Below are 23,662 nucleotides of genomic sequence, written 5' to 3'. Positions count from 1 at the left end.
GTGGAGGGTGAGTGACAGAGTGTCCCGCACACGCTCCTGCCAGACGAGCAAACTCAGATTCCACAGGGAGTTAGTTCGATTTTTAAAAACAAGGCCTGTCCCACCTTCCTCCACGACCGTTCTGACCTGGGATGGCGCCGAGGCCTCACGCACCCGGTTCTGTCGGGAGGGCGCTGTGGGAACCAGGGCCGATGGTCACCTGTCAGCGTACCTTGGCCTCCGATAAAAGGACAGGCTGGTGGGCTGTGACGGTTTTGAAAACCGAGGGAGGACATGTTTCACGCATTCAGGTGTCTGCCACTGAGACAGACAGTCCAGCTGCGGAAATGGTTTCCCTGCACGCGTGAGCTGCCGGCCCACGGAATGGAAACAGCGTAGCCTAGTGGTGCCCCGGGGAGCGTGGGGAAAGGCCAGGGCAGTGCATCTCCAGGCCCAGGGCAGTTGTGCTGGTTTTCATTTTACAGGTAAGAGAGCTTACAATCTAAAATCGTGCTGCGATGAATCTGTGATGTCCAACCGAACGAGGGCTTGTTCTGTCTTCCACATACACAAGCGTTCATTCTACACCGGGACACGGAGTCGTCAGATCTGGGCTGCACGGGAAGCCAGCCTGGTACCCTGCGTGGCCACCCTTGGGGCATTTAGGGACTACTGCTCTTACATTTATTCCAAAAACCACTTAGGGTGATGCAGGTAGATCAATAGGATGTCTCAAGCATATTGATGAGGCACAAAATCGATAAGAATGATGACAGTTTCCAAGTGAGCTGGGTGAACTAGTCAAGGGTTTTGATTGATTTGTTCACAATGAAAAATGAATCAGATATACCACAGAGAAGAGTCCAAAACCCAAGGACAGTGAACATGAGGCAAGGGAACTTGCACTGTTGATCCTTTTACTTTCTGTATATTATTCTAGTGTCTTGGCATCTTAACATCTTTCTGGTTGGGGCAGTGGGCAGACATTTCTGGACAGCAGAGAGACCATTCGTGATATGCACGGCCTCCTCCCCTCTGCTCTGTACATCCCAGGAGACAAGGCGGCCAGGTGCCAGGCAACCAGGGACCAGACCTATAGCTTAGAGGCCACTGAAATCCATCTTCCGCCCCTTGACCACCCCGCTGCTTCCCCACGTGGCCCTGTGCTCCGTTTCTGGACCCGTGAGTATAATACCTGGGTATTCCCGAGTCTCTCCAGTGCCTTCTCTTAGCCGCACCTGATTGACCATCGCATAAAAGAACAAGGAGCAGCCGTGGCAGGTTTGGCTCAGCGGTGAGAGCGTCGGCCCGTGGACTGGAGAGTCCCGGGTTCGGTTCCCACTAAGGGCACGTACCTTGGTTGCAATTTGTCCCTGGCTCTGGTTGGGGTCGAGTGGGTGGCAACCAGTGCATGTGTCTCTCTCTTCCTCCCTGTCCCTCCCGCTCTATCTGAAGACAAATGCAAAAATGCCCTCAGGTGAGGATTAAGAAAAAAAGAACGAGGAGCAGAACCTGCTATGTAGTATCACACGGGAAACTGGTTACCGGCCAGGCCCTGGGAAGCCTCCCTGCTCCCGAGCCACCTCCCCACCCCCACCCCATGGGACGCGCCCAGGGCGCAGCCCTCCCCTCTCGCTCTTCACCCTCCGACCGTCCAGGCACAGGAGGTTGGTGTTTTACCAAAGCCGTCAGAAAAGCCTGGCTCTTTCATTCCAAATTTTGAACAGTTCATAGCTTTAATGTATTTTTACCCCAGGGAATAAAATATGTGATATCGCACACTAGAAAATCAGCAACCTCATCACTTGCCAAAACCCTTTAAAATTCACACAGATTTTCAGGAGTCTTGCATGGGTCTCTTTTATTACAATAGTGTCCAGCTTTGCACCCGGCACACACAGTGAAGTACTACAGTGATGCTGATCATTGCGCAGCGCTTACAGACCAGGTGTCAGGGGTACAGAGATGAAAAGCAGTGACCCACATCTGAAATGGCAAAGGGGGTTCTTTGAAGGCGTCATCATGTCTCCACTGCACCAGGCAGTTTCTCCGTCACAGTGGGGAGCGTCCGATGACGTCACCCTGCAGTGTCCCAGTCCGCAGCGTCCCCGCACGTGACCCTGGGCGACTGGGTTAGAGTTGTGTGAACACAGGTAACAAGCACGGGCGTGGGTGTCCCCCGTGTATAAATCCCCTTTCCAAAGTCACAGGCAGGTATAATGTTACAGCCCCTGGGTGGGGAGGGGTCACCCTGAACTTGACACAGATCCGAGCGTGACTTCCGGAAGGCGTGCTCCGGCCCTGCGTGCGTGGCATGGAGCTGGGGGGCCGCTCGCGGAGTGGACTGCAGCTGCTCGGCCGGGCAAAGGGCAAAGGGCATGGGGCCCTCGGCTCACTCCCACGGCCAGGCTCCCCCCACAAAGGAGAAACTGGGGTGCCCTGCAGGCCCCAGGCTTGTACTTAGGTCACAAGTTAAAATTCACCCCAAAACACCCTCGTGACAGGAAGAATGAATGTAGCCTCTGAAGGTCACGAATGAACAAGCCCAGAGTAGTCAGGGCAGGACTATTTTTAATTCTCTTTGAGGCCTCCCGAAGAGACTGCGCATGCGTGTTTGCGCGTCTACGCAAAGGTGACCGGCCAGGGGCCCTTGCCCTTCTCCCTGGGGCCACAGGGACGCTCAGGAGGGGCCCCTCTGCTCTGGGCCCACCAGCTGCACCGGGCAGCACCTCTCCGTTTTCTTTCACAGAAAGAGTAAGGTTCCTTGCGACCCTTCCACGGTTTCGCCTCCTATGACGCTAACAATGCAATTTAAATAGGAAAGCTGTCAATCATCGGAGGAAAACGCTCTTTAGAAAAATAATACTTCAAAAATAAAGCAAAATCTTTTACCAAAATAATTCTTTGACTTTTCGATTTGTTCTCTCTACGAGCCAGTTTAACAAACAAGAGGTTCGTTTATCTTCTAGTGGCTTAAGAATGTCACTCCAATCATTACTTACCCACCTGCCCTTAATGTGAGTGGAAACAGCTAAGGAAAAGAAAAAGCATCACTCATAAATCCCAAAAGAAGGTCAATGCTGTGAGATATACAGAATAAGGCTCTTTGGATAGTCTAGCATCTATCCTTTTAATGTACCAATGACAGTTATAATAGAGAGAATATGGCTGAATGCTTATAGCAATAACCCAGTCAGAGTCAAGTAATAAATACTATCTACAAAGAATATAATTTAACTCTTGAGACTATTTTCTTAAAACCAAGCAGCTTCCTCTGAGAGCTTCCGACAGAAGCTGACAGCGCCCGTCTGGGGCAGCTCCGGCCACGCCCACTTTCGGCACCGTGCGCTGAACTGGCCCGAGACACCGCCGGAGACACCGCCCGAGACACTTCCTAGGATCCAAACTGAAGGCATCGCAGCGACGAGCCAGACAACGCCCGTTCTCAATGCAGCGCCTGCCACGGACGCATTAAGGCATCGATACTCCAGCTCGAGCCACAGCAAGGGGGCAGGGAAGGGTGCCGATGACACGGGTCATCTTTAACCAAAGGGATTCAAGAAGAACTTCTCACCTGAAATTAGACTGGTCAGCACACCGCAAGGGAACACCCACAAGGCCGAGGCCCAAAACAGCGAGGCCGGGAGTCCCTTCAGAGACTCCAGATTCGGGGCAGTGACCGCACACGTCCCTCCCACCGGGTACAGAAGAGGGACACGAACGGCCACAGGGACAGGTGCCCCTACTCCAAGCTGTAGGCATCCGGCGCTCCTCGGTTGCTAGTGGCACCAGCAGGGGCCCCAGCAGCCAGTTCTGCTCGGGTTTCACAGGCACACACTGCACGTGACCGAGGCCGCGTGGAGGCCAGGACCACACACGGTTTCCCCCCACGGGCACAGCCGTCCACGGCGAGTGCACTGGGCTCCCTGCCTGTGACATGCACCCTTTGTGCTGACTCAGAGACCTCAGCCCGGAGCAGCGGGGAGGGAGAGGGTGCACCTCAACTCTGCTCTAGAGCAAATGACCGCACGCGGGCTCCCGAGCTCCACTTCTGGGCTCCCAAAGCCTCTCCTTTAATGGGCGGCCGGTCGGTCTTCTCACGACGTAGGCGGTGGCTTGGAACACGTCAGGCCGAGGCAGAATGGACGTCCTGGTTTTCGAAGGGCGGCAGTGGCTCTCTCCAAAAGGTGAAGTCACTGAAAGTGTCTGAGCAGGGGAAGTCTGAAGAATGGCTTCTCTTCAGCAGTGGGAAGACGTGGTCGACCACTTCGCAGAGTCTCACGTACCTGGAGAGAACAGACAGCGTCACCACCGCCAAGGGACCCGGCCGCGTGGAACGCCTGCCGCGTGCCCACGCTGTGTTCAGAAGTCAGGAGAAACCTAGGAGCCTGAAGAACGGACCTCGGCACTAACACAGTGGAGGGTGTCCTAGAATCCTTACTGAGGAACAGGGAACTGGGGGGCACGCCAAGCAGGAGTCAGAGAAGACCCCACGGCGAGGCGGCGAGACAGTGGGACCTGACGTGGCACGAATGACCGAGGAGGGCAAAGCAGAAGTGGACAAGAGAGGTCGCACAGCACAGGGCCAGCCACCTGCCACGGGGCTCGCGTGTGTGCGTCCGGGAGACCCCCAGGTCTTGGGCATCATGAGACGGCGTCTCCACAGTGAACAGACGCGGGGCCCGGGTAAGGAGACGCGGCTGTGACCGTCAGCTCTGCCATTTCCTAGCAGTGTGAGCTCGGGGAACAGACCCCTCCCGCCTACGTCTGTGGAAGCCACGGCGAGTGTCTCACCCTCTCTGGACCCCAGGCCTGATCTTTCCCCGGTACGGACCCGCACTGGGCCCAGGTTTCTCAAAGCTCCCTGCAAGGCCCTCGCTCCGTCTCCTGTCCGTTCCCAAGAAGCTGCTGCGCACCAAGTTTCTGTGGCCTATACTACAAAAATAGACCTCCAGGCTCCTCCAACCAGAAACTGTGACCAGCCCGGCCTCTGCCCATCCCCAGAGCCCCTCAGTCACTGGGGCCCTCTCCAGGTCAAATTTGCTGAGAACCAAAAAGGGCTTTTCCAAAATCCAGCCTCTAGAAATTAGCATGTTCTGAGGCATAAAACTGCTTATTAAACGAGAATGAATGTGTATTTAATAAAGGACCTCCAAAGGGCTTCTGAGAAACATTGTGCTGGCATAAAACAGAAAAACTCTTAATAAGCAAAAATTGTGTCTTTCCTGGGGATTCAAACAAATGTCTAAAACCCCTCCTGGCTGTAAGACCTATTAGTCTGAGTTCTGTGGCCAAGGGAGGCGGCGGTGCCCCCGGGCGCAGCTCCTGCTCACCACCAGGGTGGCCCCCCCCCCCCCCCACACACACACACAGGGAACCGCGTCACGTGCTCCGGTGGTGGGCCCGCCCCATCCGGCTCTGGGAGCAGCCCTCCCGCAGGCTCCTTCGGGCACAAAGGCAAAGGAAGCCTCGCTGAGGCTCCCACTGGGCAGTGTCCCCCTGACCCTCTGGACACTCAGATCGCTCCTCAGAGCCGTGTCCCAGGTTCCGAGGGCAGGCACCCACTCGGCTTTGAAATGGTTGGGCTGAGTTCAGTACCAGATGTGGGAAGTGTGCCTTCCTGGGGAACAGACGACTTCTTTCTCCCACCCACAAAGCCACCCAGGTCAAGGCTCGGGCACAGCGGGCATTCAGCCCGAGGCTCAGAGAGCGAGGTGACCTCGGGGCTGCCTGGGCAAACCCTTGCAGACCTGGAATCCTCTTTGCAGGCCCTGGAACAAGACCTGCCACTCAGCCGCTGCCTGGCAGCAACATGTCATCTCTGGGCAGTGTCCCTTCAGCGGAGAGTTCTTTCTGACCCTAAACAAAAACCCACTAGATCTTCTCCAAACTCAGGGAGCCCTGTCACGTGGGAACGTGGTGGGCGGGGAGCAGTGGGGAGGGGCTGGGACGTCATCAGGGTGGCAGTGGCCAGGGAGGGAGGCTGCCAGGGGACGGAGAGCGGGTCAGTCCCCCTGTGGCTCAGGAACCGCAGTGCTGAGCTGGGTGGACGCCAGCTCTCGAAAGTGAAAATGTGCTCTGGGAAAACCTAGGTCTGTGGCCGACCGAAAGCCACAGGAGGCACCTGAGAAGACCCAGACTCACCCGTTCCGACTCCTCCACCGGGGGGGGGGGGGGGCTCCAGCAGGCCCCTTGGGGTCACTCAGGCCAGAGGCTAATACCCGGGCCTGCACTGACCAGGCCAAAGGAGGGGCAGCCTCGGAAACAGATGAGGCAGGGTGACACCTGTCTGCCTGATGTCACCCAGAGGGCAAAGCTCCCAACTCACAGGATGAGCAAATGCCCTCCCTTCGGAGAAGTTAGGAACCCAAAGTGGGACACGGCCAAGTCCTGAGATTCCAGCCAATCAGGTGCCTCATTCCAGCCGCCCAGTCCAGCCCCTGCCTCCAGGCAACGGGCTGTGACCAGACGGCGGGAGGGGTTCTGACCATTACGCGGTGTTTCTGGTGAGAAGACTGTTGCAGGCCAGAATGCAAAGGGATACATACTTCCCCGCCTTAAATGTGGCCTATGTGACATTTCAGTCTGGTTACCTTTCTAATTCGTGTTCTCAGCCTCGAACCCAAACTTGGCAAATCAAAACCACTCGTTTTCAAATTCATTCGGTTCCACTCTGGAGCAGAACACAGCCGCTAGTTTACATGTTCCACCCAGAGGGGATCTGGTTTAATGCAGATTGTGCAAACATTACGTTTTGAACAAAATACAAGGATTTAAAACACATTTTCCTTGTAGGAATTAAAGATTAAAATACAGGCAACCAAGAACCCCAAGACCCCCAGTCGAGGAAAAGGCCCCCGGGAGCCGGCGGCGGGAGGGCGCCGGAGCGGTACTCACGAGGAGATGTTGGTTTTGGCGTGCTCCTGCACCAGCTCTCCTTTGGGGTTGACCGTGAATATTCTGTTCAGAGACACCCCGACTTGCTTGTACGAGTACACGTCCTGTTTGGTGAAGTGTGAAGAAAGAGGGCCCGTCGTAAACACAAACACACGACATTTCAGATTTTACGCAATGTTACGAAACGCTCCTTAACCAGAACCACACTTGCAGCTCGGCCGAGGAAGAGCATCTGGCGCGAACTGTCCCGCCAGCTGTGCCCCTGGGCCGTCTGCTCATCTGTGCAGGGGGTTCAGGAGGGGACCACCCAGCACGCCCCTGAGGCCCCATGTTCCCTAAGGTTATTCTCTGACCCACTTTCTTGGGCATGGGTTTAAAAATTAGGAGAATTTTCTTACTGGGAAGCTGTTGCCCAACTCTCCTCCATTGCGCTGGACTTTCCAGCAAATGGGGGCAGTGGACACTCAATCCCGCAGTGTCTTTCACCACGTGAAACAACACAGTGGTCCCCAATCCGCAGAGGACGTCACAGGACCCCAGTGGACACCTGAAACCGCGGGTGGCTCCGCGCCCTCCATACTATGTCTTTTCCTATATGTATCTTCGGTTAAGTTCCATTTATAAACTAGGCACAGCAAGAGATTAACAACAATAACCAGTAACAACAGAACAATGATAACGATACACTGTTGCATCCTAACAACGTATAAAGCTACGCGAATGTGGCCCAGCTCAGTGCAGAGGGCGGCCTGGGCACCACGGCAGCGCAAGGTGACCTGACAACCCGGCGGCCGCTAAGTGCCTACGTAACAGGCGGGGCGCGTCACAGTGTGGCCGCCCTGGACAAAGGGATGCCGCCCTGGGCGGGACGGAGCGGGCCTGTTGAGATTTTATCACACCGCTCAGAGGGTGAGCAAGTCAAAACTTATGAAATGTTTATTTCTGTACTTTTCCACTCAATATTTTCAGACTGCGCTTGATCACGAGTAACTGAAACTGTGGAAGGCAAAACCGCAGACAAGCAGGGACCGCTGTGCCCTTAACACCTGCGATGCTGAACCCCACTGCGCTGGGCCTGGCTGTGTTCCCACTCAGTGTCGTCTGACTAATTCGGCAGGTGATTCGGAACTTAAGGTTCCTAGTCCCACGTGTCTGCTTCACACTGAAACTCGCCGGCCAACCTGCAAAGAAAACTGGAGCCAGGACAGGGTGTGGTCCCCGCCCTCAGAGGGAGGCCGACGGCGCACACGGCCCACAGGCAGGGCTCCGGACCGTCCAGGTGCCCGTCCACTACTTACCGCAGGCCGGTTCCCGAAAGCAGCATAGAAGGGTTCTGTGTTTGGGAAAAACAGGTTTTTGATGTCTGTCAAGCACTGGACTTTAAACTTTTCTGGCTTCTTTTCAATCACTTCCCTGTGAAAACCAACAAATAAATAAGGGTCAGCACGAGAGCATCGCTTCAGCAGCATCGCCATCTTTAACTGCGGCGATGTGAGCACTGACCTTCAGAGGCAACCGGTGCCAGTCGGTCCAGCTCCCCTGGGAAAGCACTAGACAGAGAGGGGACCCCTACTTCCAAGTCTCCGCCAAAGAAAACGCCAGGGACACGGGCTTCACCAGAGACTTCTGCCAGTCATGCAAGCAACAGAAACAAGAGAACATCTGCCAACCTGTCCGTGAGGCCAACACAACCTCAAACTCGGCAGCTAAGGGGGAAAGTGGGAGCCAGTGGGAGCCCATCTCCTCTGTGAAGGCAGCGCGAAAACCCTAACTACGTTAAGCACTTCACTGAACGACATCAGGAAAGACCTACATAAATGAAGAAATGTAGCCAATGGCTGACTTGGAGGTTCGTTATAAAGAGTCTTCTCCCGAAATGGACCCATCAATAGGCTCATTGTAATTTCAGTCAAACGCCCAATGGGACCCTGTCTGTGTTTTCATGGAACATGACTATTCTACACAGGAGAGCAAAGACCCACAGCAGAGACACACACTTAAGGACACTTGATGTTTGACCACAGTGACAGTTCAAATCAGGAGGAAGGGCAGTCTTTTGGGAAGTGGTCCTGGGACAACAGACTATCTCTATTAAGGAGGAAAAGAAAGAAGGGGGGAAGGGGGAAGGGGAGGGAAAATGAACCCTTTCTGGACATTACATACAGAAATCAATTCCTGCCCTGACCGGTTTGGCTCAGCAGTTAGAGCATTGGGCCTGTGGACCAAGGAGTCCTGGGTTCGAATCCAAGGGCACATGTCTCAGTTGCGGTTTGTCCCCGGCCCCAGTTGGGGTCATGCGGGTGGAAACCAATCGATGTGTCTCTCTCACATCAATGTTCCACTCTCTCTCTCCCCCTCCCACTCTGTCTGAAGATAAATGAAAATACCCTCGGGTGAGGATTCAAAGAACAACCCGTGCTCCATTATAGACCGCTGTGTGGAAAGCGACATGTATGCTGTATCCAGATAGAAGACAGGAGACCGACTTTATGCGCACAGGCCAGGGAAGGCTTTCTTACGCACAAGAAAGCAGACTACGGTGGAAGTGGAATGTCGACCCATGAGAGCGAGAACGTGTGCACAGACAGCACACACTGGGGAGGGCCGCGGCGCCCCTCGCCACAGCCGGCCAGGGATCCGCGACAGCCGACAAGTCAGAACGGAAATGGAGGAAAGACTGAGCAGCCACCTCGCAGATCAAGCCCAAGTGGCCCATAAACATGAACTGAGACATGTCCCGCCCGGCCCACAGCGCACAGAGCTGAGTGCTGGCAAGTACGGCCAGTGCGCACGCCCACACTGCTGTCGGAAAACAGTGTGAAGCCCACGGAGGCCGGTGCGTGCACCGCGGCCCAGCATTTAGTTCTGGGTGCGCCCCCAGAGGACACGCAGGGGCGCTGCTCCCGGCGGCAGAGCACTGGGAAGGACTCGGGCACCATCGACAGTGCAGTGGAGTCACCGAGGACACTGCACAGAGGGAAGGTGAGTGGGTTACAGCGACACCGACAATCCCGGGAACACAATGCTCCGGGAGAACATGACTTGTTTCCGTGAAGCCCACAGGTGTGCACAACTGAGCAGACTGGTTAGAACACAATCTACGTGACAGAGCTATTTACAGAACCAAGGGGCCTGGCTGGTTTGGCTCAACGGTTGGAGCACTGACCACAGAACAAAGAGTTGTGGGTTCGATTCCAGTCAAGGTCACGTACCTCAGTTGCAGTTCGGTCCCCAGCCCTGTCGGGGTCATGCGGGGGCCACCAGGAGCACCTCCAGCTCCCGAGAGAAAGTACAAGTTGTGAGGGTTGGGTTTCTCTTGTTAATAATTCCTCACGAGGAAAAGCCAGTCTCTCTTGGACAAGGCTATTTAAATAAGGAAACGCTGAAAAGGGTCACATCACGTTATTGATGGTGGGAGGAGGTCAGAGCAGAACGTCAGCTCTCCCCTTTCCTCACGAAGCCTCAGCCTCGCATTCGCTGGTGGCAGCTCGTCGCCAACTGTCAACTCGACTCGGGACATTTCATTAAAACCTCTGCATTTCCCTGGGATCCACAGGTGTGACCGCGCTCGGGCCTTGACACACACTGTGGCACCCTCAGGCTCGCCTCGCTTTCTCCCAGAACGGGCACGGTTCGGGGCGGCGTCACTGCCCACGGAGGGAAACCACCCTCGCGGCACGAGCTGTGCTGGGACAGGCACTGAGGCACCAGGAGGGATCGGCAAGGCCCGACCACCTGACGTGGTCAGAAACCGCCGCGGCGAACCTGGTCCTCAGCTGCGGCACAGTCACGACGAAGCTTCTCACCAGACGTCCCCGGCGACTGTGATCCACGTGCCACGACGGCCGCGGGGTGGTGGCAGCTCCTCTCGCCCAGCCTCAGGGAGGGAGCGGGCGGGGGGCTGGGGGTTCAGGCGGCCTACCTGTGCAAGGCGGAGAAGAGGCTGCTGGGGCTCAGCAGCAGGGGCCCCTGCGGCAGCACGGTGCCCCTCTCGTTGACCCAGTGCAGGTAGCCCCTCGTCATGTCCGCCATCCCGATGGCGCGCGCGGAGCAGTAGAGAAACTTGTACCCGTTTCTGGAAGAGACAGAACGGGCACCTTCAGTGGCACCGCAGGGAAACTCCAGCACCCACAGACCCGATCCGTGTTCCGTGAGCGGCAAGCTCCCTCACGAGTGAAAGGCCAGGTCCTACAAAATCTGATCAGGAGGGCATTCGCTGCCATTTCCTGAGCGTGTTCACAACCCCCACCCCCACCCCCACCCACGCCCACCCTTTAAGCCTCAGGGAACATCTTCAGTGGGTGTTCTTCCATGCTCACGGCTAGGGACACTCAGGTCCATGCATCCAACTGGCCAGCCTGCCTGCACCTGCACGGCTCAGACTCTCGGTCCCGCAACTGACCAAGGGCCACCGGCCACCTGTGCACACGCCCCACCGCCACCTGCCGCTCCACAGACCTGACTCCAGCTCCGAGCCCAACCCCTCTGCACTGGGTAATTCCTGCACATAAATACGCTCACACCTCTCGTCTCGGCCTAAGAACAAACCAAGCCCAAACCACCACCAAACACCCGCCTTCAGCTCACCCCTCCCGGCTGACTTCCGTCTCCGGCCCCCTGCAGCAGTTCTGCCAGAGCCCAGCCTCTGACCTGCCCTCGCTCCCCGGACGCACGCCCCGCCAAGGTCACCTGTGACGCCACTTTGCCGAACCCAGGCATCATGACCTGGTCCTCCCACGAGCAGCTTCCTGGAAGCCTCCCTCCCTCGGCCTCCGGGACCCCACAATCCCGTTCACTCCTCCTCACTGGCCACTTCTTCCCAATCGCCGAGACTCTAAGTTCCGGCCTGGTTTCTTCTCACCACCCCTCCCACCCCAGGGGACCTCACCCACATCCGTGGCTTTACTGCCACATCTAAACGGAGGCAGCGGCAAATACTTGTGATGCTGTGATATCATAAATATATACTTGGTCTTCATTCCTGGTTGCTGGCAGAGCTTCTAAAAGCCTTGGAATTCCCCACGTGAGGGAGCAAGAGGGGTCTCTCTCCTTATCCACAGGAAGCCCTTCCATCCATCCTGAGCTTATGCTAATGAGGTGCCTGCGGAGGACAGAGGCTGGTTGCCAGAGGAACCAACCCTGTGATTAGGGGGTTGGGACTTCGGCCCCACCCCCCCATTCTGCGGAGGGAGGCTGATCTCACCCATCCTGCCTGAGTGGTGAAGCCTCCATAAAACCCCAACCAAGGGGCTCAGAGTCCAGCTCCTCGACGCACCCCCGTGCGGAGGGGGCGCACCCCAGCTCCTCGGGCACCCCTCCTGGTCTCACCCTATGCACTTCATATGGCTGGTCATCTGTACCTTCATAATAAACTAGTAAATGTGTTTCCCTGAGTTCTGTGAGCCATCCTAGCAAACTGTTCAACCTGAGGAGGGGTTGTGGGAACCCCCGATTTACAGCCGAGTCGTCTGGGCACCAGCTGTTCACAAGCGGCGTCTGAGCGGGCAGCCTGGTGGGGAGCCCTGCCTGCACCCCTGCCGCAGCCTGGACCGTCTCCCTGCCCAGCAAGCCCACCACAGAAAGACAACAAATCTCACCCGATCGTGCTCCAAACTCTCCAGAATCTTGCCCTCTCCCCCAAACGTAATCTCGTGGTTTTGCCATGAACACACCCACAAGGCCACAAAGAGCTGGCCCCAGCCTCTCTGCCACCCACTTGCTCCCTGGTCCCCACAGGTGCGGTCCCCGCTCCGGCACTGGGCCAGCAGGTGCTGCTCCTGCCGCCTGACACTGTCCCCCAGGGCCCAGGGCTCACTTCCTCCCCACCTCGTCCAGGTCTCCGCTCAGACAGCACCCCTCAGAGGGCCCTTCCCTGCTCCCTCTATTTAATAAAACACAAAGCACACCCTCCCTGCCCCTCACCCCAGGAGCCAACCCTTGCTGTTTGTCCCCATGTCACTGATCACTGATGGGACGTTACAGTCCCGTGTGCAGTCTCTAATCCACACTCCCTGAGGGTGGGACTGCGTCTCATTCCTGGCTGTAACCCCTGTGCCCAGAACAGGGCTTGCTTGGCATGTAGGAGACACTGGTAAATATCTGCTGGCTGAGCCAGTACAAACTAGCACCTCCCATCCGACCTCCAATCCCCCCATGAACCCACATGCTTGGAAGGACTCGTCTCTAGATGGTTTAATAACATGTCCTTGAAAACAGGAAACAGGAACGTTTTAAGACAAAGAGAATCTAGAAATCTCAGCTTGTTTGGAAAACAGGGACGCATCTGAACATCAAGCAATCTTTCTAATTGAACATCTTTGTGTTTTAGCTGTCTACTTAATGCAATCTTTCTTTAAAACAATCACTGTTTCTGCATCTAGCTCTTCACATCAAGCCCTAAGCGCTGCCACCTGCAGGGGTCTGCGATGCTGATTTTACTCAAAACTCGCTTTTCAAACACATTTCACGGTTTGATCACGCTCCCACGCTGCTCTCGACTCACAAGTGTTTTCCTTCCAAGGCCATCACTAAACTCAGCTGGAAGTCAGCTCCAGGGGGACACCCTGTGGGTGGCAGCAGGGGTGACCTTTCCGGAGCCTTCGCCCCATGAGCTGTCGGAAATGCCAAGTGCTCCTCGCAACGCTCAGGGGGCACCATGTCACCAAAGCTGATGCTCCAGGGTGCCCCTCGGGTAAGACCCCTCGCTCAGGACGGCCAGCTCCTCTGCTGGGACAGAGAGTGCCGAGAAAGTCATGACGTAAACTGGACACGTGACAGAGCGCTGGGCACAGGGACCCCGGGGCGGGCAGGACGCACCCGCCGGAGCGTCACAGAGAACAAGGTGCAGCCAGCGCCCGTGGACAGCACTGACCGGGGGTCTCGGCAGCTGGGGCGGGGCTCGGGGGGACCCCGGAGGGAAGAGCTTTCCATGTCCGTCCAGGCTTGGGGCAGGGAGCTTCTCCTGTCCCGGTCTCTGCATCCCTCCGAAACGCCCAGAGAGCCGCCCAAGCAGCTTGGAAAGATTAGGTTTGGGAATGTTGCCCAAGACAAGCTTCTACATTGGAGTTTCTCAACTACTGATATTTTGGGCAGCCACACGTGTAATTGCTGGCGGGGGGCACACAATGCTGCACTGCAGGGTACTTGGCAGTACTGCTCTGCACCCACAAGGTGCCAGGGGCATGCCCAGCTGTGACAGCCAAAGCCTGCAGACACTGCTGGGGGGCCCCTCGTGCTCAGCTGAGCACTGCAGGGAGAAAGGGCCCTCAGCGCCCAGCTGCAGCCCTAGAGGAAGGCGCTCCCCGTGGCGGGGCCTCAAGGCCCTCTGGTGCCAGGCAGCTTGCCCAGTGCACTAGCGCCCGCCCCAGCCTGTGCCAGCACCTGCCTTCCTGGCCCCCCACTCTTGCTCGTGTCTCAGCCCCTCCTCTCCCCCCTTTGCACCTGTGCCGCGCGGTCCTTCTCAAAACCCTCCTCATCCAATAAGGTTCCGCTCAGGGGCACCGCCACGGACGCGCCTCCAACCCCTCGTCCCTCTGATCAGAATCAACGTCTGCTTCTCGCATGGCTACAAACTCTGACTTCTCATCGCACCCCAGTGCCCTGTTCCGGGGTGCCACTGCCTGTTCTGACGTGGGCACAGCCTCTGAAGGGCCAGGCGCTCAGCACCGAGGACAGCTCCGGTGCTCCGGGCTGGAGACACCGCTGAATCGTGGGGGTCTGACCCGCGCGGCTGGGAAAGCCATGCCCAGCTGCCAACCCGTGCACCTGTGACGTCAGCCACAACCCTGCGGACTGTTCCGGGCCAGCAGTGGCCTACCTCGGGGACCGCCCAGCCTAACGTCCTATTTCAGAGCCAAGAACCAGCTGGGGCGGCCCGGCGCCCTCCTCTCTGTGCCGACTGAGTGACCTTCGGGGCGGAGGAGAAGGACGGCCGCAGGGCACAGAAGGAAGAGCCTGAGGAGCCACCAACAGTATTTCCTGTGTCCAGCGTCCCGGCTGCGGAGAGTTCACACCTCAGGCCCCAGATGGGCTCATCTATCGATGGAGACAGTGGCTGGCTTCCTGCTGACTTCTGATTGCATGAATATTAGAAATATGTATTGAGTAAGGTGGAAAATCCGAGCAATTATTGTCCAAATTTAGCCCCCAAAAGACCCACTGGCTCAATGACCTAGATGTTGTAGGAAATGTCCCTCCTGACTGTCCTTAACGAATAGATTGGAGTTTGAGGGAGTTTCAAATGTCTTCCATCTGTATCTACTATGTTCTTTTTACTCAATAACCAAGGAAGCTTTACACCTTCTCCATAAACAAGTAATAATCAGACAACGTCTCCAGGCTGGGTCCCACCAGACAGACCTGCGGTGAGGAAACTGAAGAGGGACCGAAGGCAAGGGAAGCAGCGTCAGGACAGAGGAACAGTGAGTGACCCCTGACTCCAAGGCAGCTTCTCCTGGCCTCTGCACGCTTCTCCCCAGGCACGTCTCCGCTGATCACAAACCTGACGGAGGAAACCACCTGGCTCGTTCACAGGAGGGGCTGTGGCCTTCACAGGCCGAGTCCCGGGGCTTCTCCCAGCGGTGCCGCCTAAGACCTTGGCGGACACGGCCTGCAAGCCAGGACGGAAGCCTCGCGCCACGTCCGGCCTGGGCTAGGACTCGGTGCTGGGATCCGGGCCACCACGCCCGGCCGAGCCCTGGGGTGTCAACAAAGAGGTCGGCTGACCCGAGGAGGAAGAGATAAGAGCTGCCTGGGGTCACAGGTTCTGGCTTGGAGAGGCTGCGTGAGGACCGGGGTCTGCGTGAGGACCGGGGTCTGCATGAGGACCGGGGTCTGCGTGGAACATCACAAGCTGGCAAAGATGTTGAGAGGCAACAAGCAGAGGCCAAGGCCAAGCAGCGGCTGTCGCATGGGCAAAGGCGGGTGGACAGGGAGTGGGGGCGCCATCAGCCTGGATGAGGCAGGAGGCCTGGGAAGAAGCAGCAGAAAGTAAGGACCGCGCAGAGGGTGGGGCCGGAACGGCTGGGTTTCCAAAGTCATGCCAGAGCTGGACTCCTCCCAGAGGTGCTCTGTGGGGCCCCTACAGGCCACGGCCAAGCTGCGTCAGAGCCGGTACTCCGGGAGCCCTGGACATCACTGGTCTGAGTGTCTGGGAGCCTCCGAGAACACTTATCTAACTCAGTGATCAAATAAATGCCAACCTCCTTCCTCTCAACCACAACAAAAGCACAAGAAGTCTTCTGTACTGTCCTCAGATCCTTACCAACAGAGCTCACTCGTGCTAAGTCCATTGATCAGAGAAAGGAAGACTGGGTGCTCTTTGGTAAGCTACACAACTTTTTTTTTTTTTAATCCTCACCCGAGGACATTTTTCATTTTTTGTACAGATAGAGTGGGAGGGAGAGAGAAAGAGAAACATCGATGTGAAAGGGACACATCGAGTGGCTGCCACCCGCACAACCAACCAGGGCCGGGGACAAACTGCAACCGAGGTACATGCCCTTAGCGGGAACCGAACCCGGGTCTCTCTGGACCACAGGCCGACGCTCTAACCGCTGAGCCAAACCGGCCAGGGCAAGCTACACAACTTTTATTTCTCAAGATGGTATCTTTCCTGGGAATATCCAAGAGACACAAATCAAGATACTCCCCCCCAAGGAAACATGCAACTGTGCCTTTCTTTTTTTAAACATTAAAGACAGGAATAGATTTATGTTCCAAAAAAAGCCAAACTGAACCAAGCTGTGAACTACTCAGCATCCTGACCCAGGATGGTTTCTTTCAAAACGAACTAGATGCAATTTCCAGTGTCACGCAAGTCACTGGAAAAGCAGTTGATTGATCCTTCGAATCAGAAGGTCGGCTGGTGTCGAGGCTGTGGGAGGGGTCGGCGCACACAGGTCTGCCAGAGCGCAGGTCACGGGAGCTGCGGGGGCCACGGGCGACACTGATCAGACCTTCACGTGTGCTCGGCCTCTGACCAGCAATCTGCTTTGGGGAAGCTCCTCACCAGCAGCCCCGCCTCAGCACGTGCCGTCTCCCCTCGTTCGTGTGCTCATCACACGTAATAACGCTTATTCCGTCACTGCTGGGAACAAGACACGGGGACGTGCCGACCACGTCCACAGCACCAGCAGGCCGGCTGACCCGCAGGACTGCCTGCGGCGGGGGAGAGGTCATGAAGTAGAAGGACGTGTCCTTCCGCACGGACAGCATGTGTGTGCTGGACAGGGAGGTGTGCAAAGGGATTTCAGGTACGGCCAGCAAGCAGAACCAAACTGCTCACAGTAGCTCCGCTGTAGGGAGCAGGTTAGCTTGGCACTAGAGTAGGGAGGAAGGAACAACCTGTGTACTTTTAAATTTCTCTAGTTTTTCTTATTTCTCTCTCTCTTTTTTTTAGACGCATGTATTACTTTGGTACATTTGTATAGAAAGGTAAGGTCAAGTCACTGATCTGGGCAGCTGAGCAATCAGAAGTTTGGGTCCCTGCAGAACTTAAGGTTCCCCTCCCAACCCCCCACCCCCACTGGAGCGCAGGGCCCAGGCGGCCGCGCACCTGACACGGCGGGCACTCCGTGAGCAAGGTGCAGGACGGGGCACCCTTCATCTTCTGCGCTCAGAGGGCTAAACAACACCGGGGGCCCACGCCCCCCTCCGCCACGGGCCAGAGGTGAGCACGGCAGGGTCCGAATGGCGGGCCTGGTTCCAGCCCTGACATTCGGGAACTGTGACCTCCTCGCGTGCGAAGGGGGGGCTGTCCTGAGCCAGCCTCGGGCTCCCCCTGCTCTCGCTGGCTGGGGAGGAGGGTGCACTGGGGGCCGAGGCTTCTCCCCCGCGACACGGAGGTGGATGGAGAGAGCCGACTCGATGCCAGGAAGGGTAGGGGCCCCCGACTGGCTCTGAGCCCTGGAGACGCACTAGCGCAGACGCAATGGCCTCGACGTGGGCTGACCGGGTTTTGGATGAGCTCTGCCTGTTAGCAGCTACAGGACCTGAACAAATTGCTTGAACACTGAGCATATTTCACTCATCTAAAAACAGAAATGCTTCTCCTTGCCTTTCAGAACTCCTGAGGTTTAAGGGAAGGGACAGGACCCCTCTCTGACCCGGGATCCTGGCGTGCACTCACCTTGGCGTGTATCAGACCGGTTGTCCCTCACTCTGACTTCCTGCCCCCAAAGCCGCTGCCTTCTCGCTCCCCCAGTGTGGACTCACTAGCCACGTCCTTTCCCGTGTCCCACTGCACTCAGGATTCCCTCGGCCACCCTGCTGACGCCCAGGCTGGGGCACCCTCAGAGGGTGCCCGGCAGTCGGCGCCCGAGCTCAGCCCGGGCGGGTACGCGCCGCACTTACTGGCTCACTTTGTGGTACAGCTTGGCGATGCCCTGGTGGGTCCAGTCCTTCCCGAGTGTGGGCAAAATGTGGCCGAGGGTATCTGATCTAAAGGAGGGCAGAAATGAGAAAAACAACACACAGAGCTTCGGAAAGGGGGAACTTCCGTTCCAGTGCAAGCAGCACACACGTCTCATGGGAACTGCCGGGAGGACCCCACCTCACAGGCCAGAACTAGTGATCACGTGATACATATCAGGTCCTTGATCTGGCTAAACCACCACGGGAAGGCCACACAGAAAGGCACGCTCCGGAAGCGTCCACATGACCCAGGGGAGGCGCCGACAGCCCAGGTGGAAACAGCCGGCAGGCCCGGAGGCAGCTGCGGACCCAGGCAGCGAGGACTCCGCACGCAGCACCCCCGCACAGCCCCCAAATAGTGGCCCCAGTAGGGGGCTGAAGAGGTGGCTCCAGGCCAAGGGGTCAGGAGGAAGGTCAACCCTCCCAGGGCCCAGAGTCAGCTGCACCCACCGAGTGATGGTTCCGTCAATGTCAGAAATGATCACTTTGTCGTCCCAGTTCCACAGATAGATGGTGCCTTCACAGCGACAGGTGCCTTGGTACTGGGTGGTGACGCTGAAAACGACGTCGTTGGGGCCATTCTTCAGCTTCAGGCTTTTCTGAAAAACACAACGTGTCCTCCTGAGGGGAAGACCAGGCCGAGCTCTGGTGCCTGTTTCACGAGAAGCAGGGTGAGGACTGTTTTCGAATCACTGCCCTCGGCCACTGAGCAGTTCCTGCTTCTAGATGGGGGTCCTTCCAGGATCTGGGTGACCTGAGCCCCTCTCCTCGCGGACCTCAGAATGCAGCTCGCGCACCTCGCGCACAGGCCTCCCGCTTCCCAGGCTGGCGCCAACCTGACCCGGCATTTCTGGACGAGAGCCACCGGAGGGCGACATTTCTAGCTCTCGGGCTGTGCCAGCTGAGTCGGGTTCAGAGGCGGTCGTACTGCACAGCCACGCGGGGAGAGCACGAAGCCACGGGTGGGGCCACAGCTCCCTACGTTTTTCCGCTTTTGTGTGGCACCGGCGTCTGTCACCGGGCAGAGCGTTCAGAAGCGGCAGCCGGGCAGGCGGTCACAGCAGGTCAGCTCCCGCAGCTGCACAGGGGCCGCAGGCTGCCCTGGTGGTGTCACACGGGGTGGGGGCCTGTCCATTCTCTTTCCTCATCAAACACCGTGTCCCCTAAGGCTGGGACCCTGCGCACTGCTGCTCACAGGAACTAGGTCCCAGGGAAAAAGGGCCTGATCCAAACGGGTGTGCACCAGAGCAGGAGAGGGCGTCACGGGACCTGCCCCCGAAATGCCTAAACCCCATCACAGGTGCTGGATTTCCCCCACTCAGAAGACAGTTTGAATTGGCGAACATCTCCCCAAATGGAAACACCCGGTTTGGGTCCACCAGTCATTTAACCTCAGGATAAGCTAGCTGCACCGGGTGCCTCCTGTGATACGTACTTGGAAGCAGAACCTCCGGGGCTGAGTCAGAGAGGACAAAGGGGACGTGACATGAGGCGCGTGGCTGGGAAACACGGGGTACGCCAAGGGCAGCAGGACCTCTGGGGGACCAAGGTGCCAGGAAGTACAAGTGGGAGCCCGAGAGTCGAGGGAAACCAGACCATCACGCACAAGGCCAGGTGGCCGCCCTGGCCGGTGCCCGCAAGCAGGCCGGGGGAGAACAGGACGCTCACCAGCTGCTCGGAGGTGAGCCGCAGGGTCTTCTTGTAGCCAACGTTGGACAGCAGAGGGAGGTGGCCGGTACTGGGCGGCCTGGCAGCAGCACGCTCTTCGTCGCTGGAAGATGACTCATGCTTTATCCTGGAATACAGTGATGTAATCGCCAATTAGGACATGCATCTGGGCAGCCATTAAAAATGCATTAGGCCAGGATCGATGCTGAGTCGGTCGGGTCTCTCCTGAGCTCTGGGCCTCGGGTGGCCATTTGCAGTTCATCAGTGAGTCTCACGGAACGCCCATTCACACGCTCTTGCGTTACTCACTGGGCCCGCCTCTCCGCGGTCATTTCCTTGTTTACCAGCTATCGTCACTCCACTAAAAACCAAGAGGCTCTCTTCCTGGTGAGTGGGGTTGGATTCCCCCTCGATGAGAAGGGCACTCATATTCTCTCCTCCTCCCCATCTGAGGCTGCGGGACAGGCCCCAGACGTCAGAATGTCTACGTGCCCAGCCCGTCGGCTCCCTGCTTCTACCTCTCCACACCCCTACTCCAAATAATCAGACACTTCAGGGCTCACCAGGGGATGCCAGTGAAGACAAGGAAGGCTCCCCACCCTCCCCGAGTCTCCGAGCAGGCAGTCCTGTTAGCGGGGGCTGCCCAGGTCTGCCTGCACAGAACCCACCGGCCGAGGTCCCAGCTCTTCCAGACTTTCCCGTTTTTTGGGGGCTGGGCCTGGGAGGTGCAGAAGGGAAGCAGGTGCATGGTCTTTAAATAGCTCATGCAAAGCATATCAGTAATTAGTTGTTCCCTAGACTAAAATCCTGCTGTGGATTTTTAATCCCCAACCCAGCAGTCTAAGCCTGCTTCCCAGGACCATTATCTTTAAAAATGTCTTAATGCTACACAGAGTGCTTAATACATGTTTGTTAGGGTAAATGGAAAAGGCAGAGTGGCCCCCAAGTGGGCTCATCCCGCCTCCTGGGGTGCACCCCTTCCTGCAAAGCTTCGCCCACACCCTGTGGGCAAGGCTTAGCCACACGCAGCCTCATCCTATCTTTTTATCTCCATAAGCTCCTGCCCTCGGTGCTAATGTCCCCGTCCTCATGCCTTCTGCTGCCCCCTACTGGACGTGATCAGGGACATCCTGTGCAAACTGCTCTCTCACTCCACGTGCTGGCTCCCCAAGCAGTGCTCACAACCCAAGACCGCCCCGCGGGAGACGTGAGGGGCCACTCCCAGTGCCCCTGCGTTATTCCTGCCGCCTCTCATGCAAGCAGCCCTCCCTAAGCACTGCCCCGGAGCCCCAGGAGAGCACCGTGGGCTTCAGGCTGGCCAATTAGTGCTCATTCAGCCAACACCCATTCACACTTTGCGGGGCGCTGTCCACACGGCAAGTAACCCGGACCTGCTCCCAGGGCTCCCTGTCTCGGCCCCCAGGGCCGGCTCCCGGGGCTCCCTGTCTCGGCCCAGCAGGGCCAGTGCCGTGACAGGAGACCACAGGTCACCGTGGAGCCGCTGCACCGGGGGGCTCAGGAGTTGCAGAGAACATCTGGGCTGGAGTCGCAGACTTGGCCAAGACCGTGACCTAATCTGGTGCATGGACTGTGGCAGGGCTAAGCCACACGTGGCTGAGTCCACGAACATCGTGGAGGTGGCGCAGCTACTGGCATCAAAGAAGCCGGGTTTGGACCCCGCACACTTCAGGCTGTTATGGTGCACAAACCCCTCTTTTCCTTCAGCCCTGCTTTCTTCACACGCAGAGGAACAAACTGCATCCCACTCACCAAACAAACTTGGGACGCAGGCAGGCAGCGGCCTGCACAGAGCCGGACTGGGCAATGGGCGTCCCAGCCATGGCTCGCGACCCGAGAACTCATCCCTGGGCCTCCTGGCTCCTCTGTGAAGCACACGTTCCAACAGGAGTCCTTCCCTGCAGATCCTGTGAGCGACCACCCAGGGGCCTTCAGACACACGGACACCACTGGAGCTAATGGGCCTGGCAAGCGGCTGAGTAGGAACCAGAGAGGACAAGCCACAGGCCTCTGAGTCGGAGATAGTTGTGTCCCATCCAGTTTGGAGTGAATGAGATCAAACGTGGACCAGAGGCCGGACAGAGCGGCGTGAGCCTCTGCCGGCCGGGCGTGGGCAAGGCAGACTCGCCGTCCCTTCCACCGGCAGCTCTGAAAAGGGGCCCAGGTGCGTGCAGCCGCCGTGCTCGTGGGACACAGACCGAGGGAAGCGCGTGAGCATGAAAGTGGAGGCTGCACTGGGGCTGCTGCAGTTCTGGCGGAGGCCACGTTCACGCTCCTCGTGGACTTGCCACCCCACATGGAACAATGTGGATCCCGCCCCGCCCCCGCCCCCGCCCCCACTCTCGCAGCGGCTCAGTTAATGTTGCTCGATTCACAGCATCTGCAAGAAGCAACAGAACAAAACAAGGGGGCTCCTCTCGCCCGAAAGTCTGTAGCTGCGAACATCTGAGTTAGCACTTAGCACAGCGAGCGCTTCAGATGGGCTTTAATGATGTGTATGGTGACAAGCTGTTTGCTCAGTTCCCAGACTGCAGGGACCGTCCCGTCAATCAACCCTGTCAATTAGGGAAGCACTCCCACACCTCTCTGCGTCAACTGCAGGAGTCTAATTAGGAGACTAAAAGTCTAAGATGCCAGGAAAATGCAAAGATTTACATTTCCGAGAAAGAACTTGATCACTTTTCGAAATGTCGATTCCTTTTCGCAAGAGTCGTTCTTCGTGTTTCAGGTTCGATAAAGAGGGGCGCACGCCTCAGAGCGGGGAGCAGTCAGACCGCGCAAGTGAGAAAGGCCTTCTGTCCGCACTGACTGCAACTGCCTGGCAGTGAGCAAACCCGCCAGCCCAGCGTCCTCCTGGGCCCTCCGTGCCCGGGAAGAATAAAGTGGGGGAGCCATGTCCTCTGGGTGCGGGCCCTGCACCCGCATCATCGTCCATCCCCGAGACCTCTCGGAGCCGCGGCCCGTCTTCTCTAGACCTGAGACTGGCAGATCACGGGCTGCAGGTAGCAGGCGTCCCTGCTGCAAGGTCAGGATGAGCACGTGTGCCCCTCCTGACGGCTCCCACAGGTGCCACAGGCACACAGCGTGGCGTGTGGGGTGTGCGGTCCAGGCCGGCCATGCTGCTGATTCTTGTCCCCACTGCACAGACAGAGAACCGGGGGCTGATGAGGTCACCAGGGATCCCACACAGAAGGCTGACCAAGTCCTGCGTGTGCTGGCTCTCAAGCCTGGAAACTCCTGGCGGATACAGTAGTATCCTGAATCCCAGGAGAGCAGGACGTGTCTGGTGCAGCTGACGCGCTGGTTTGAACGGCTTCAGGCAGACAGGCTGTGCCTCTCGTGTGCCCTCTCGTGTGCTCTCTCGTGTGCCTCTCCTGGCACCAACTAGCCTCCCAGGCTGCTCTCGGCATCAACACATTGTTCCCCTGCGGACCTGGCCCGAGTCTGCCCGAAGCCAGGATTTCAGACCAGGCCCGCCCCCCTCCAGGCCCCCACGCCAGGCCCGCCCCCCTACAGGCCCCCACGCCTCCAGGCCCCCACGCCAGGCCCGCCCCCCTCCAGGCCCCCACGCCAGGCCCCCCACTCCGAGGCCTGCTGTTGGCAGTCCCCGCTTCCCCCTCCCCGCAGGAGTCAGCACCCTGGGGAACACTCCACTGGCTGCTCGTCTCCTGCCTCCATCCCTTCAGGG

At 57.7% G+C, this 23,662-nt stretch overlaps 1 protein-coding gene across 2 annotated transcripts in view; it reads right to left on the bottom strand.

Annotated features, from left to right (window-relative positions):
• Positions 1-1,833: 1,833 nt before the first annotated feature.
• The window catches only part of LPIN1 (lipin 1), a 110,127-nt gene continuing 88,298 nt past the window's right edge, over positions 1,834-23,662 (bottom strand). For both annotated transcript variants that reach the window (XM_036262754.1, XM_036262755.1), the window contains 7 exons: positions 19,957-20,083; positions 18,739-18,887; positions 18,229-18,315; positions 10,799-10,951; positions 8,175-8,289; positions 6,877-6,980; positions 1,834-4,265 (listed from right to left, as the gene is read on the bottom strand). In XM_036262754.1, coding sequence (XP_036118647.1) covers positions 4,106-4,265; positions 6,877-6,980; positions 8,175-8,289; positions 10,799-10,951; positions 18,229-18,315; positions 18,739-18,887; positions 19,957-20,083 — 895 coding nt within the window. In that variant the 3' untranslated portion in view covers positions 1,834-4,105. The remainder of the gene's footprint in view (positions 4,266-6,876; positions 6,981-8,174; positions 8,290-10,798; positions 10,952-18,228; positions 18,316-18,738; positions 18,888-19,956; positions 20,084-23,662) is intronic.

The sequence above is a fragment of the Molossus molossus genome, unplaced genomic scaffold (assembly GCF_014108415.1).
Source record: "Molossus molossus isolate mMolMol1 unplaced genomic scaffold, mMolMol1.p scaffold_m16_p_15, whole genome shotgun sequence".
NCBI lineage: Eukaryota > Metazoa > Chordata > Mammalia > Chiroptera > Molossidae > Molossus > Molossus molossus.
This window is presented reverse-complemented; position numbering and strand designations above follow the sequence as displayed.